The sequence below is a fragment of the Sorex fumeus genome, unplaced genomic scaffold (genome assembly GCF_029834395.1).
Source record: "Sorex fumeus unplaced genomic scaffold, SorFum_2.1 ptg000045l, whole genome shotgun sequence".
NCBI lineage: Eukaryota > Metazoa > Chordata > Mammalia > Eulipotyphla > Soricidae > Sorex > Sorex fumeus.
Window position 1 is genome coordinate 14,528,348 of NW_026606102.1, and position 14,921 is coordinate 14,543,268.

Consider the following 14,921-nt stretch of genomic DNA (forward strand, 5'->3'; position numbering starts at 1 on the left):
CAGTCTTCCTGACCACCCGCAGCCCAAGAGAGCAAAACAATCCCCAAGGTGTGTTTCTCCTCTTCTTAGACCTGCAACATGATTAACATCTTTAATTCTTCTTCCTAATATTTACCATTCTGTATGGACATAGTAATAGACACTTTTAGGCTTGTAGGGTGTCTCTCTTAGGGACATCTCCAGACTATGACTACAGTGCTCAAGCGGGATCAGTCATTCCTAATCCCAGCAGGGTCCAAATCGAGTTATAACTTTTTGGATCGTGACAGAATTTGTCCATGACCATGTTTTTTACTTATAGTTAAGCATTGTGGCACTTTGGCCAGGCCCATTTCGATGCCAAGGTAGCTAGCTCACCACTTCCCGTAGGTCCATCCAGTCCCTTGTCGGGACCCTGCCTTTTGGGGATCTAGGAAGTAAGGGCAACTGAGGCTTAACTTGAGAGAGCAGATGTCCAGGAGGTAATATTATCTGGAGTTAATCAACTCCCAAACCCTAGGCTTGTCTTTTTTTTTTTTTTCATTTTGGGTCACACCCAGTGATGCACAGGGGTTACTCCTGGTTCATGCACTCAGGAATTACTCCTAGCGGTGCTCAGGGGACCATATGGGATGCTGGGAATCGAACCTGGGTCGGCTGCGTGCAAGGCAAATGCCCTGCCCTACCTGCTGTGCTATTGCTCCAGCCCCAGGCTTGTCTTTTTAACTGTCTTCCTGTATCCATACAAAAAGCAATTGCTCTGAAATAGCTAACCATGCCAAGGACAGTAAGGAGAAGAGAAAGACAATATTTACAAGTCAGAGTCTGATCAGGAGACAAAGATAATTGACAGATTGGGGAGCAATCAACAAACACAAGCTCCCAGTGGTCATGGAGGAGGGGTAAACCAATATTATCCTACAGGACTGCAATGGGAAGAGGAAGAAATATGAACTCCTTGGCCAGAGTCACAGTACAGCGGGTAGGGCTCTTGCCCTGCATGTGGCGTGGCTGACCTGGGTTTGATCCCCAGCATCCCACATGGTCCCTACCGAATACTGTCAGGAGTGATCCCTAAGTGCAGAGCCAGAAGTAAACCCTGAGCACCGCTCAGTGTGACCCCTAAAATAAACAAAAAAAACAAAAGGAAGAAGAAAAAGTGAAATATGAAGGCCAAAAATTTTAACGTGGAGACAGCGGGTGCTAAGTTCTCTGGTTGGGCTCTGCTATAGACCCGGGAATCCCGCGTCCCGCCTCTCTCGGCCCCGCCCCCTCATGCCCCGTCCCCGAGGAGGCCCCGCCTCTCCCGCATCCCGCCCTGTCGCAGGCCCCGCCCCCGACCGGGCCCCGCCCCTCGGCACTCAGCAGGCCCGCCCCGCCGGCTCACGTGACCGCGGGCGAGGGGCGGGGCCTCCGGAACAGCGCGGCGGGGTCACCTCAGCTTGGCCAGCAGGGGTCATGGCGGGCTTGGTGGACTTTCAGGACGAGGAGCAAGTGAAGGCCTTTTTGGAGAACATGGAGGTGGAGTGCAACTACCAGTGCTACCGCGAGAACGACCCAGACGGTGGGCGCGCTGGCGCGGCCTGGGAACACGTGGGGATCCTGGGCGGGGGGTGCGGGAGGACGGGACACGTGGGCGGTCACTGGGCGGAGCCTGCGGAGGGTCGCGGGCCGGGGACACGCGGGATCCGGCAGTGGGACTCGGGAGCCTCGGGAGGGGCGGGTCGGGGTCCGCGAGATTCGCCGGGCGGCAGGAAGGGCATTTGGGCTCGCGGGGTCCACCCGTGAACAGGTCCCACTCCCTGTCCTCGCGTAGCCCGAGTTCTAGTGGGGCAGTGGGACACGGTCCGCGTCCAGGGGGGAGGGAAGTCGTGTGTGAGAAAGTAGGTGCGTGGGGGAAGGACTGGCTGGAGGGTGTCGGAACGTCGGAGGGCAGGTTTCGGTTGAGAGTCGGGGAGAATCAATGAAAAGTGGCATTTAAACAAAGTCTCGGAAGGTAGGGGAGGTCTGTGCCAGGCAGGTGGCGGGAGGGGGAGCCCGGAGCGAGTGTGCAAAGGGTAGGGTTCGATTTCCGGCATTCCAGATGGTCCCCCAGCACCTCCGGGAATGACCCCTGAGCGCAGAGCCAGGAGCAACCCCTGTGCATTGCCCCGAGTGCCCCCCCACCCAAGAAAAGCAGTCTAGCCTGCCTGCAGCTTGCTCCCTTACATGAAATCACCAACTGCTATTTCAACTTTGTTGCACTGTTAGGTTTTATTTAGTTATTTAGTTTTATAAAAGCAACCACTGGTGCCAGGGATCGAAGTCAGGTCTCACCATGTGGGGAGTCTGCGGGGCAGCTGAATTATTTCCCACCCCGCAGCACGGTTATTTTTATCAGTGCTGAACCATGTCCTACACACCTGTAAGTCCTCCGTATTCATCTTAGCATGTACAAGCTTGTCTGCTTTTTAAAATAAGAATTGGGACTGGAGGGAGAGTACAGTGGGAATGGTGCTTGCCTTGCACACGGCTGGCCTGGGCTTGATTTCCTGCATTTGGTCCCACAAGCCCCTCAGGAGGAAGCCCTCAACACCACGTGGTGCTGCCCAACAACAAAAAGGAAAATTGGGTCACACTACTTTCCTTCTAAAACCCTCAGTGGTTTGACTTGGGAAGAAATCCTAAGCCCTTCCTCCATTCTCAGGGCCTGTCATCTCTTCCCTGCCTTCCTCTTGCCTCCTCCCCTTTCTTCCTCTGGCAAGCTGTTTCTTTCCTTCTTGGGAATTTTTTATTTACTTTCTGTCCCCTTCCCATTTCTTCCGTTCTCCTTGTCAGCTTAGACTTCAGAGTTGTCATCCGTCATTCCCCCAGTGCAGGCAGACTTGGGCGGGGTGTGTGGGGGAGTGTGATTGTCTGGTGCTGTGCTCACAGTTGCGCCCAGTAGTTCTCTCAATGGACTGTGGAGTGCCGGGGATAGAACCTAGGCCTTGTGCATGCAAAGACCATACTCGGCCCTTTGAGCCTTTCCTCTGGCTCCACAACAGAATTTGTGTGCTTATTTCTGAACTACACTCAGCAGTGCTCAGGGCTTACTCCTGGTTTTGTGCTCAGGGCTCACTCTTGGAAGTGCTGGGGATCAAACTTGTCTGTTATGTGCAAGGCAAGTACTTTAACCTCTTTACTATCTCTCTGTCCCCACAACAGACTTTTTTTTTTTTTTTGCTTTTTGATCACACCCAACGATGCACAGGGTTTACTCCTGGTTCATGCACTCAGGAATTACTCCTGGCCGTGCTTGGGGGACCATATGGGATGCTGGGAATCGAACCCGGGTCAGCCGCGTGCAAGGCAAACGCCCTACCCGCTGTGCTATCACTCCAGCCCCAACAGACTTTCTTTATAGTGCTTTATTTCAGTCACATCCTTACTGTTTGAGTACATCTTGTTTACTTATTTACTTGCTGTGCTTTGTCCTCTAGGATAATTTATATCTATTTTTTCTTTTCTTTCATTTTTGCTTTTTGGATCACACCCAGCGATGCACAGGGGTTACTACTAGCTCTTCACTCAGGAATTACTCCTGGCGGTGTTCAGGGGACCATATGGGATTCTGGGAATCGAACTCTGATCGGCCGCGTGCAAGGCAAACACCCTACCCGCTGTGCTATCGCTCCAGCCCCCTAGACTATAATTTTTAGGAGGGCAAGTGACAGTACTCCTAGAATCTACACGGATGTATATAGTTGCTCAAACTTATGTTAAAGAAAAACAAGAAAGAGGTGTTTGCAGATGAAGAAACGACAAGAGAGAATCCCTGGGACTAATGACTACCTACGAGAGAGTCTATTCCGAAGTTTCTAACTCAATTGGTAGCTGCCATTTCCTTTTGCTTTTCTTTTCCTTTTTTTGGCTTTTTGGGGCCACACCCAGTGCTGCTCAGGAGTTACTCCTGGCCTTGCACTCAGGAATTACTCCTGGTAGTGCTTGGGGACCATGTGGGATGCTGGGGATGGAACCGGGGTCGGCCACGTGCTAGGCAAATGCCCTGTCCCCTGTCCTATCGCTCCAGCCCCGGTAGCTGCCATTTCGACTTCATCAGGCTTCATGTTCCTGGCCTCACCAGTAGAGGAGTAAGATGAAGTGAGCCCAGCTCCCCCTTCTAGATGCTGAAAGAGGAGCCTCTGGACCTTCTGCCTCCCAGCATCTGACTGCTGAACTTGCTGGTGGGAGCCAAAGCTCACAGAGTTCCCCTCTGGAAGTCAGTGAGTCTTCGGCCTCGCTGTCAGGGTCGTAGAAGGGCTGGCGAGTGGTGAGGTGAGGGCCAGGGGCTCAGACACCAGCGTTTGTAGGTCCGCAGTGCTCAGACACTGGTGTGTGTGGGAAGATCCCCAGCATTCTTTGTGGTCGGGTCACCCGCCACGCCTTAGGAAGACAGTGGCTGCTGCTTGGCGTGTCCTGCCACACCTGGGCCTTGGCAAAGGAGCAGCTGCCCCAGACCTGAGCTGCTGTGGCCTCTCCTCACAGGTTGCTACCGATTGGTGGACTACCTGGAAGGAATCCAGAAGAACTTTGAGGAGGCCGCCAAGGTGCTGAAGTTCAACTGTGAAAAGAACAAGCACGGCGATAGCTGCTACAAGTTGGGGGGCTATTATGTGACTGGAAAAGGTAAGGAGGGACCTGCGTGGCTTTGATCCTTGTCACTGAGAGCTTTGGTCCATGACACGGCAGCTCCCAAACTGCACGCCGGCCTCCCTTTGCAAAGGGCCCGCTCAGGTCCCCAAGACCGACCACCTGGTGTGCAGGAAGAATTGGGCGCGAGTTGCGTGTTGGGAGGAAGCCGTGGTCTTTCAGGCTCACTGCTAATGCGGGGTGTGCTGTTTGTGAGGCGGCCGGCCACTGCGCCTCACTCTTAGCACCTGTGAAATGGACACAAACCAGCACTTGCTTCTCGGGGTCAGGGAAGTCGGCTGTTTCATCCTGTCTAGTAGGTGAGGTCATCCACATGTGCCTGGCACAGAGGACAGGACCAGTGATGTAACCCCATGCCCTGGTTGGAAATAGAATGACTGAGGCGAAGAGTGAGTCCCTCTGAAGCTGCAGACTCCAGCCCCAGTAGAGCCTTCAGACAACACAGCCCAGCTTATTGCACTAAGATCTTTTGTTTTGGGAGGTGGCGGGGTTTGGAAATGTAGCCGGTGGTTACACCTGGCTATGCTTAGGGCTTACTCCCCGCTCTGAGCTCAGGAATTAGTCCTGGTAGTGCTCAGGAGACCATATGGGATGCTGGGGATTGTACCTGGGTCAGGTGTGTGCAAGGCAAACACCCATATGGTCCCATGAGCACCATCAGGAGACCTCAGAGTGTAGATTCAGGAGAAAGCCTTGAGCACCTCTGTGTGGCCCAAACTCTCCCTCCCACCAAAAAACAACAACAACAAAAAAATAAAAAGCTCTAATTTTAAAAAATCTATGATTATAGGGAAAATTTTATAATGTTTAGTAAAAAAAAAATACGAAATTATATGGTGTGGGCTGAGCTATGTAAAAGTGCACGAAACTCCAAATATCCTTATTGTCTCTGAGTTTGTGTCTTGGAAAACTTTTGTCTTCCTTTGTCTTATAGCCATATTTTACTTTGTTATCCACAAGGGTTTTTGAGTTCTGTGTTGAATTAAGGAGGAAAAGAGGCTTTGAAATTCCCTTTTGTCTCATATTATACTCATTTGTGTGATTAATGATTGTGCATCAAGTCTTTTCTCTCTTTCTCTTTTTGCGTCACTCGCGTTTGGTTCTTGTTGCTCGGGGGTTTGGGCCACACCCAGCAGTGCTCGGGCTGCTTGTGGCACTGTTCTCAGGAGTTGCTCCAGGTCTCCCTCTCGAGAGCGTGCGCCCTTGCCCTCTGAGTGCTCCTTTGGTGAACAGATTTCCAGTATCGAATAGCTTCAGTGGAGCAAAGGATTGGCTCTGGACCGTGAGGGGAAGAAATCTGTTTATTTCTCCTGGCAGAGCTTGATATGGATCTTTTGGGCAGAGGCAAGTAACGTGGGGCCCGCTACTGGGAGTCTGACCAGTCAGGGTGACTATTGTAGAGGAGAAAGCTTTGACACGGCCTTGAAGGGAACCGCAGATTGTATTTGACTGAGGTGGAAAGAACTGTGTTTCAGATCGAGAGATGGTGAGCCACAAACAGAATGCACAGCCTTTAGATGACAGTACTCAGATAATACCAGCAATGCTCTTTTTTTTTTTTTTGCTTTTGGGTCACATCCAGTGATGCTCAGGGGTTACTCCTGGCAGTGCTCGGGGGACCATATAGGATTCTGGGAATCGAACCCGGGTTGGCCATGTGCAAGGCAAATACCCTACCCACTGTGCTATTGCTCCAGCCCCAACCAGCAATACTCTTAACTGGACCGTCCTTACCCACTTCCCTGCCCTTTGTTCCAGTGAGGAGAGGGGAGGGAGCCCCGCACGCTTGTCTGTGGTGTTTGCCTGTTGCACGGCTTGCACACTTGAGCTTGCAGGGATCTCATTCACTGACTTGTGTGGCTCATTGGTGGGCACAGGCCTGGTCAGGATACGCCAACCTCACAATCGTAATTGTTCTCTGGGGGCTGCACACTTTGGCTCTGGGTTAGTGTACACCTGACTGTGCTGGAGATTGCACATCCTGTTGGCACATGTGGGCAGCACCAGGGATTGAACTCTTGGTCTCACACTTGCAAGGGAGATTTATTAGCCACTGAGCCAAAGCTCTTCAACAAATGTCTTCAGGGGCTGGAGCAATAGTACAGTGAGTAAGGCCATTTGCCTTGAATGCAGACAACCTGGGTTCGATCCCTGGCATCCCATATGGTCCCCCCAAGCAAGCAATACCAGGAGTAATTCCTGAGTGCAGAGCCAGGAATAACCTCTGAGCACCACTGTATGTGACCCCCAAAAACCAAGTCTTTAGTTTACATCAAAGTACTCATAGACAATCCCTGTTAGCTTGTCTCTGCTGCCGAGCTCATTCAGAATTGCTGTTTTGGTGTGGTTTTGGGGCCACACCTAATGCTGCTCAGGGGTTATTATTCCTGGTGGGCTTGGGGGCCATATGGAATGCCAGGGTTGGCTGCATGCAAGATAATACCCTATGCTCTGTACTGTCACCCCTGCCCCTTGAATCGCTGTTTAATGGACCATGTTCCCTCCCTTGTTGAAAGCCAACACTTGTTTCTCCTGTCCAGGTAGGCGTCAAAGGATTTCCCCGTATTTGGGGTTTTTTCCACTATATCCTGCATACCCAGTTCATGTGCTTTCTTGACACAGACTGGTCAGCGTCTCTCCATTCAGAAAGGACACTGGAGGGTGGCAAAGGGAGCAGCAGAGAGCCACTCTCAGTCCTGGGCCTTCGTTGACATGGTGGCAGCAGGCCAGGCATGCTCTTAGTTTCCTTTCTCTTGTTTCTGTTTATTTTAAATGATTGGTATTGGTGGTGGTTATTGTTTTTTTAAGGCACGTGATTTGCAAAGTTATTCGTGATTGAGTTCCAGCATACAATTTCTATTTTTCTTGTGAAGTACAGTAGTTCTCTTGAGGGAGGGTGTGGATCTCTAAGAATGTAAGTTCACTTTTTTCTTCCCTTGCTCCCAGGGGGCCTGCCCCAGGACCTGAAAGCTGCCTCTAGTTGCTTTCTGATGGCCTGCGAGAGTCCCGGCAAGAAGTCTGTGGAGTCATGTCACAACGTGGGTCTCCTGGCGCACGATGGACAGGTCAATGAAGGTGGCCAGCCCGATCTGAGGAAGGCCAGGGACTACTACACCAGGGCCTGTGACGGCAACTATGCCTCCAGCTGCTTCAACCTCAGCACCATGTTCCTGCAGGGTTCCCCTGACGTTCCCAAAGACATGGGCCGGGCATGTCAGTACTCTGTGAAAGCCTGTGACCTGGGCCACATTTGGGCCTGTGCCAATGCCAGCCGCATGTACCGGCTCGGGGATGGCATCCAGAAGGACGAAGCCAAGGCCGAGGAGCTGAAAAATCGGGCCCAGAAGCTGCACAAAGAGCAGCAGAAAAGCGTCCCGCCCATCAAGTTTGGGTAGTGTGCTTTCCCGCCTGTGCCCTGAACCCCAGTTTCTGACCTTGAAGTTAATGTGCTGCTGTGGATTTGGGACTCGGAGCTCAGGTGACATAGACCTATTGTCCCAGAGGGAGGGCTGCGACTCCTGGGATGTAGGCTGAAATATTTATGTCCGTCAATACTTCTTGATCTGGTGTGTTCTGTGAAGACACCCATGTTTAGTGGGTCGTAGTTTTTAAACTCTTTCCAGTTCTGAGCAGAACAGGAAATGACAGAGCCATGAGAGTGTGGGTCAAGGGGGACAGGGAGCAGGAGCCTGGAAAACGAACAGCTCTAAGGACCCCACCGCCGCCACCACCACCATCATCATCGTCACTGTACTTAGGAGGGCTTGGAAGTCAGAGTATCTTGACTTACGTAATAGAGGATTTAAGTTGCTAAGAACATTTAACTAGTCACGACTGCCACCCTCTGACTTATATAATCCTTGGTGTGGGCTTTCCCTGTGCCTTTGGAGTCAGCTGTTCTCGTTCAGTCGTAGAGCCCATCAAGAAGACCGTCAGACGTAAAATGAAAGGTCCCCGAGCTCCAGGGCTGCTCGAGAACACGCAGCATATAAGCCTTGGGGTGGAAATATCCAGTTAAAAATAAGCACCCACTGACCACTCCCCTGGCTCTACAAGCAAGGGCTCTGTGACAGGTTTTGCTCCTCAGAACTGGACCTTTTTACCTGCCCTGCAAATAAACTATTTTGATTGATTAGTAATCTGTGTGGCTGGTGTGCTCTCCAGACTCTGGGTAGGACTGGAGATCATGTTCTTCCTTTTCTTAAGCTTTTCCTCTATCTCCTCGGTTTATCACCAGGGGGCGAGCTTGACATTCCCTTTATTTCTGTCACCACCCACTGTCTGGGGGGGCTCCAGTTTTCAGTGGACCTGAAGGCTTGTCACCTTCCTCAGCCCACCAGCTTCTCAGGTTGGGAAGAGACTCTTTCCCGGAGCAGACATTGCGGAGTGGGAGTTTATTGCTAAAATGTAAAGTAGCATTTGTTGTGTTTAAAAGAAGCTGTAAACCAACAAACATGAAAAGATGTCATTAGGAAATTGCCACTCCCAAACACAGAGACAGTTCCCTCACATCTGCCAGGATTACTACTGTCAAAACAACAAAACATGGTGCTGGAGTAGGGCGTTTGCCTTGCACACGGCCGACCCAGGTTCGATTCCCAGTATCCCATATAGTCCCCCGAGCACTGCCAGGAGTAATTTCTGAGTGCATGAGCCAGGAGTAACCCCTGTGCATCACAGGGTGTGACCCAAAAAGAAAAAAAACCAAAAAACAAAAAAAGTGATAGGATGTGGAGAACTTAGAACTTTATACTTTATTGGTAGGAACATAAAACAGTGCAGCCACTATGGAAATCAGTATGGTAGTTCTCCAAAGCCTTAAGCATAAGTGAGACTGGAGAAATAGTACAATGGGGAGGGCACTTGCCTTGCATTCTGCTGACCTGGGTTTCATCTCTCAGCACCCTATACAGTTCTGCAAGCCTGCCAAGAGTGATCCCTCAGTGCAAAGCTAGGAGTGAACCCTGAGCACCCCCAGGTGTGACCCCCAAACAACAACAACAGAAAACGCACAGAATCACCTTGTGACCCAGGAATCCTACTCCTGGTACGCCTTCAGAAGAGGGTTTTCCTCCAGTATTCATAGTTGGAGCGATAGCACAGCGGGTAGGGCGTTCGCCTTACAAGCGGCCAACATGGCCGACCCGAGTTCGATTCCTCCGCCCCTCTCGGAGAGCCCGGCAAGCTACCGAGAGTATTCGATATGCCAGACACAGTAACAACAAAGTCTCCAATGGAGACGTTACTGGGCCCGCTCGAGCAAATCGACGATCAACGGGAGGGCCTTTACCTTTACCTTTTATTCATAGACCCATGTTTCCCAGCGTCATTCACAGTAGCCAAAAGCCAGCCACCTGTCCTGGTGGAATTTATGTGGTGCATAAATATAATGGAATACGTATTCATCCTTAAGAAGAAGACATTTCTGGGCTTTTGGGCCACACTTGATGGTGCTTAGAACCCCAGGGACCACTCCTAGCAGAACTCAGGGCACCATATGTGGTGTCAAGGATTGAACCTAGAGTTAGCAGTATGCGAGGGAAACACCTTAGCCACGGAACTCTCTCTGCAGCCCTGAACTGTAATTTGTTTGTTTTCTTTTGGGCTCCACTGGTACTTTTCAGGGTTTACTCCTGGCTCTGTGTTTAGGGATTACTCCTGGCGGGCGTGGAGGAACCATATGGAATACCTAGGATCGTGGATGCAGGGCAAACACCCTACCCACTGTACAATTTCTCTGGCCACAAACTGTACATTTTAAATGGTTAAGGCACCAGGGATGTGGCTCAGAGTTAAAGGACATGCCTTGCAGCATGAGACCTAGTTAGATCTCTAGCAAAAAAAAAACTAGGATGATAGATTTTATGTGTATTTTTGCACAATTAAAAAAAACAGTTTTAAAGTGCAAGGCTTGAAGTTTTGGGTTATAAAAATAATATGATCTCGGGACCGGAGCAATAGTACAGTAGATAGGACATTTGCCTTGCACACGGCCAACCTGGGTTCAATCCCCGGCATCCCATATGGTCCCCCCAGCACCGCTAGGAGTAATTCCTGAGTGCAGAGCCAGGAGTAACCCCTGAGCATCACTGGGTGTGACCCAAAAAGAAAAAAACCCAGATCTTATGAAGTGTAATTTGGGATGCAACAGAAGGAACAGTTCTTTACACTCACTATTATTTACCACTTAGAAGCTTTCTTTATCCAACAGTGTTACTTTATTTTTGAATCACAATTTTTCAGGCAGGAGAGTGAACTCAGGCTGAGCACAGGCTGAGCACAGGCTTGGCAAGAAGGAGTCAGGATTTGATCCCAGCACCATGTGCTTCCCTGATCATCACTGGGACTGACCCTGAGCAATGAGTCAAGAGTAACCCCCAAGCACCATGGGTGTGTCACCCCCAAGTTAAAACTAATTTTAAAATAATATTGGGGAATTGTGGGCTACATCCAACAGAGCTTAGGACTTACTCCTGGTGGTGCTAGGGAGACCATAGGCAATGTCAGGGGATTGAATCCAGGTCAGCTCTATGTAAGGTATGTGCCTTCACCGCTGTATTACCCAGCTCACTGTCACTGTCACTGTCCTCCCGTTGTTCATCAATTTGCTCGAGCGGACCCAGTAGCATCTCCATTGGAGACTTCATTGTTACTGTGTCTGGCATCTCGAATACATAATGGGTAGCTTGCCAGGCTCTGCCGTGCGGGCGAGATACTCTCGGTAGCTTGCCGGGCTCTCCGAGAGGGGCGGAGGAATCGAACTCAGGTCAGCCATGTTGGCTGCGTGCAAGGCAAACGCCCTACCGCTGTGCTATCTCTCTACCCAGCTCAAAAATATTTTTTAACAAAAAAATTATAAATGACTTAAAAATAATGGATTTTGTAATTCTGAAGAATTAGACGAACCCCAGCAAAGATTAGACTGGGGATGTGGCTGAGTGGTAGAGCATGTTCTTCCCATATCTGAGGCCCTGCCTTCTGTCCCCACCCCACCCCCTAACTGCAGAGCTCAGTAGATTATTTTACAGAAAGGTCAAGACCTTTCCATGCCCAGGTTGATGTGGGAAGGAACGGGTTGATGAGAGCCCAATGATTAAATTTGAAAATGTGTTTTCAGACTCTGGTCGCAGCAAGAAGCATCATTATTGTCTTCCGGCAGGCGTTGGGATCGTTAGCAACTATTTCCAGTGTTTTCCTCCATAAGAAGGCTGAGCTGGATGGTCTAATTGGGAAGTTTCATAATTGACGAGTAGTTTGTGTTCTCATTTGTGATCCCACCCAAACCTCACGGAGCAGCAGTAATGCGGGGAGAAAGGAAGCAGGAGCCCTGGGGAAGGGAGGGTGCCCAAGGGGCTCGCAATGGGCGTTTTATGTTGCAGAGTCACGGATCGGCTGTGAGCCAGAGAATCAAACGATCCCATTTGGAAATCAGTTCACCGCAACGGAGGACAGGCACTGGAGGAGCACGTGGGAGTGCGTGAGAGGTGGGGGGAGTGGGGCGGTGAGTTAAACTAGACAGAGCCTGGGTACCTGTGTGGATGGACGGGAGCCGTTCACATGAATTGGGAACATAGGAACTGGAGCTGGGAACTGGAAAAAAAAATCTTTCTGGAACTATGTAGTAATTAATTTTTACTCTAGGGGGCAAACCCTGGGCCTCATATAAGACATACACTCTTATCAGTTAGCTACCCTGATGCATAATACATGTATTTTTGTTTTGGGGCCACACTCAGCAGTGATCAGGGTTGATTCCTGGCTCTGTGCTCAGGGATCACTCCTGGTGGTGCTGATGGACGATCGGCAGAGGCACGAATTGATCCAGTCAGTGTTGGCCGCATGCACGGCAAGCACCTTTTCCTCTGTGCTAGCTCTTTAGTGCTGAGCCCTAGTTTTAAATAGACATGACCAAATTATATTCTGTTAAAGTTTTACAAAATTGCTTCAAAAACACTGCCAGAGGCAGCATGCCATATGAAAATGTCTGTGCTGAAGATCCTGCAGACACAAGCAACTCCAGGTTAGTAAAGACACCCTGGACGTAAATGTAGCTCAGTGGGGTGATGAGCATATGCACCATGCCCCAGGCTCTGAGTCTGAGCCCCAGTGCCTCGTGACCTCCCAAGCACCCCCAGCCCGAATCACCGACAGGCCCACTCTGAAATGGCCCCTGGACTCCAGAACACAGTGGGAAGGCCTCCCGCCTAAAAATAAGCTCTTAACCTAGGTTCTGATCTGAGTTTGCCCTTTTTTGGCAAGGGCTTTCCATGGCCATGGATTGGTGATACTCAGACCAGCCGGACAGCCCTGATGCTGGATGGCCCAATCTGATGGCAGGCAGTGCTGGGGGCCACGGGGCCATCCCTGGCAGGGCTCGGGAGGACATATTAGTGGTGCCAGGGATAGAACTCAGAGCCTTAGGCATGCCTTTGAGTTATCTCCTGGCCCTAGATTTTGCCTCTATTTGGCCACATGGCCTCATGGAAGTTACCTGATTTCTGAGTCTCAGTTTTGTCATCTCATAGGTGGGAATGACAATGTTTTATACTAAATTTTTTTGTGGTGTTAACACCCAGTGGTGCTCTCAGGGCTTACTCCTGGCTCTGTGCTCAAGGGATCACTCCTGGTAGGGTCATATATGGTGCCGGGGATCGAATCTGGGTTGGATATGTGCAAGGCCAGCACCCTATCCACTGTACTATTTCTCCAGCCCTCTAAATTTGTTAGGAAGTCTAAATCCTATCGTGGAGTATAGCTGAATTGCTGTAATTTTGAAATAACAGATAATAAGACGTTTAATGATAATAAACCAATACATGTCTACTAATACAAAGCATTCTCTAAGAGGTCTTTGGAAGTGCTGGAGATCAAACCCAGAGCCTCATACGTAGAATGCACTGTTCTATCTACGCTGCATCCCAGCCTAGGAAGATGTCATGGGGCAGATTTCCAGTTAGATCATTGTTTTCCCTCTGACTGATGTTGCTAGCTTGTGGGGGAGTCTACTCTCTCTCTAACAGACTGCCTTCGCTGCTGCTATTCCGTTAGTAACCAGGGAGCTAATGATGAGGTGCTCCAGGGGGGTATTTGAAGCAAAAAACAGCTGCAGGAGGCAGAGTTGGGGGCTGGTGCTGGCGGCGGCCCCCTGGGTAGAGTCTCTGGGATGCCTTGCACCTGGGGGAGGAGCCCTGGCGTGGAAACCCATCCCAGCTGGAGGAGCGCTGGCTCTAAGCAGCTCGTAAATCAGGCCTCTCCACCGTGGAAAGCGGGAAGGCTCCAGTGATTCCATCTGGTTCCTAACCCCAGCGCTGCACCAGAAAAAGCCTGTAGCTACCCCACTGTTGAAAAAAGCAACAACCCCTCCTCCCTCAGGCTTACGGCCTCTCTCTCTTTTGTGTTGCTGTTGGTGCCTAGAATCCCTTTCTACCTCCTAAGTAGCACGTTCTGTTCTTCCTGTTTAAGGTTGTGGCAGTGTTCACCCCCAGGCTGGGAGCGGAAGCTTGCCCTGCCCACTAGTGCTCCGACTTTCCATCCCTCAGGGCAGCCGTGACTGGGTTTCCTGGGTATTTATGGGCTTTTACTGCCCCAAACTGGGAGTTCCAGGCGAACAGGGACTGTGTCAGCTTCCTGTCTGTCTCTGCCTACTGGGAGATCCCAACCCCAGCCAGCCAGCTGGCACCCAGCAGTCCAGTAGCAGCCTCCAGCCGTCCACCCAGACCCGCCCAATGCAGGCACCTTTTTCCCTCCAAGAATATGTGGACCACAGCTGCAGGGCTTTGTGGTCTGCGAAACCGCCTATCACTGCAAGGTTCTGGCTCCCTGAGGCTGGCACAAGATGGGTGAGTCCTTCTCTGACTCGGAAGCGTACGGGGTTTGAAATAATGACGGAAACAGACACCACAGAGTACCCCAGACCTCGCTGCCCGGGACAGACGGGGACACCGCAGAGACCCAGCAGGCCCCAGGTGAATTCCCTCATTGGGGGACTTAGACTGGGAGGAGATTTTGCACTCTGGAGCCCAGAAAAAGAAATAAAAGGGCCCCCCTCCCAAAGAACCAGTGAGAGAAGTTACCATTTGAGTCCAACTCCAGAGATGTAGAGAGTGGCTGGAGACCTAGGGACAGAGGTCAAGGCGCTTGCCTTGCCTGCTGCCAGTCCTGGCCCCACTCCATCCCTGGCATCATGGTCCTGCAAGCACCTCTAGGAGCCATCCCTGAACACAGAGCAGGGAGTAGCTCCCCAGCACAGAGAGGATGTAAATACATCAAGA

General features: G+C 50.9%; 1 protein-coding gene across 1 annotated transcript; it reads left to right on the top strand.

The window, feature by feature from the left end:
• The first annotated feature begins 1,386 nt into the window (after positions 1-1,386).
• Positions 1,387-8,780, top strand: LOC130031083 (cytochrome c oxidase assembly factor 7). Its single transcript, XM_056122333.1, has 3 exons — positions 1,387-1,543; positions 4,486-4,626; positions 7,597-8,780. Exons 1-3 carry the CDS (start codon positions 1,438-1,440, stop codon positions 8,043-8,045), a joined length of 696 nt encoding a protein of 231 aa, XP_055978308.1. The 5' UTR covers positions 1,387-1,437; the 3' UTR covers positions 8,046-8,780.
• Positions 8,781-14,921: the final 6,141 nt, after the last annotated feature.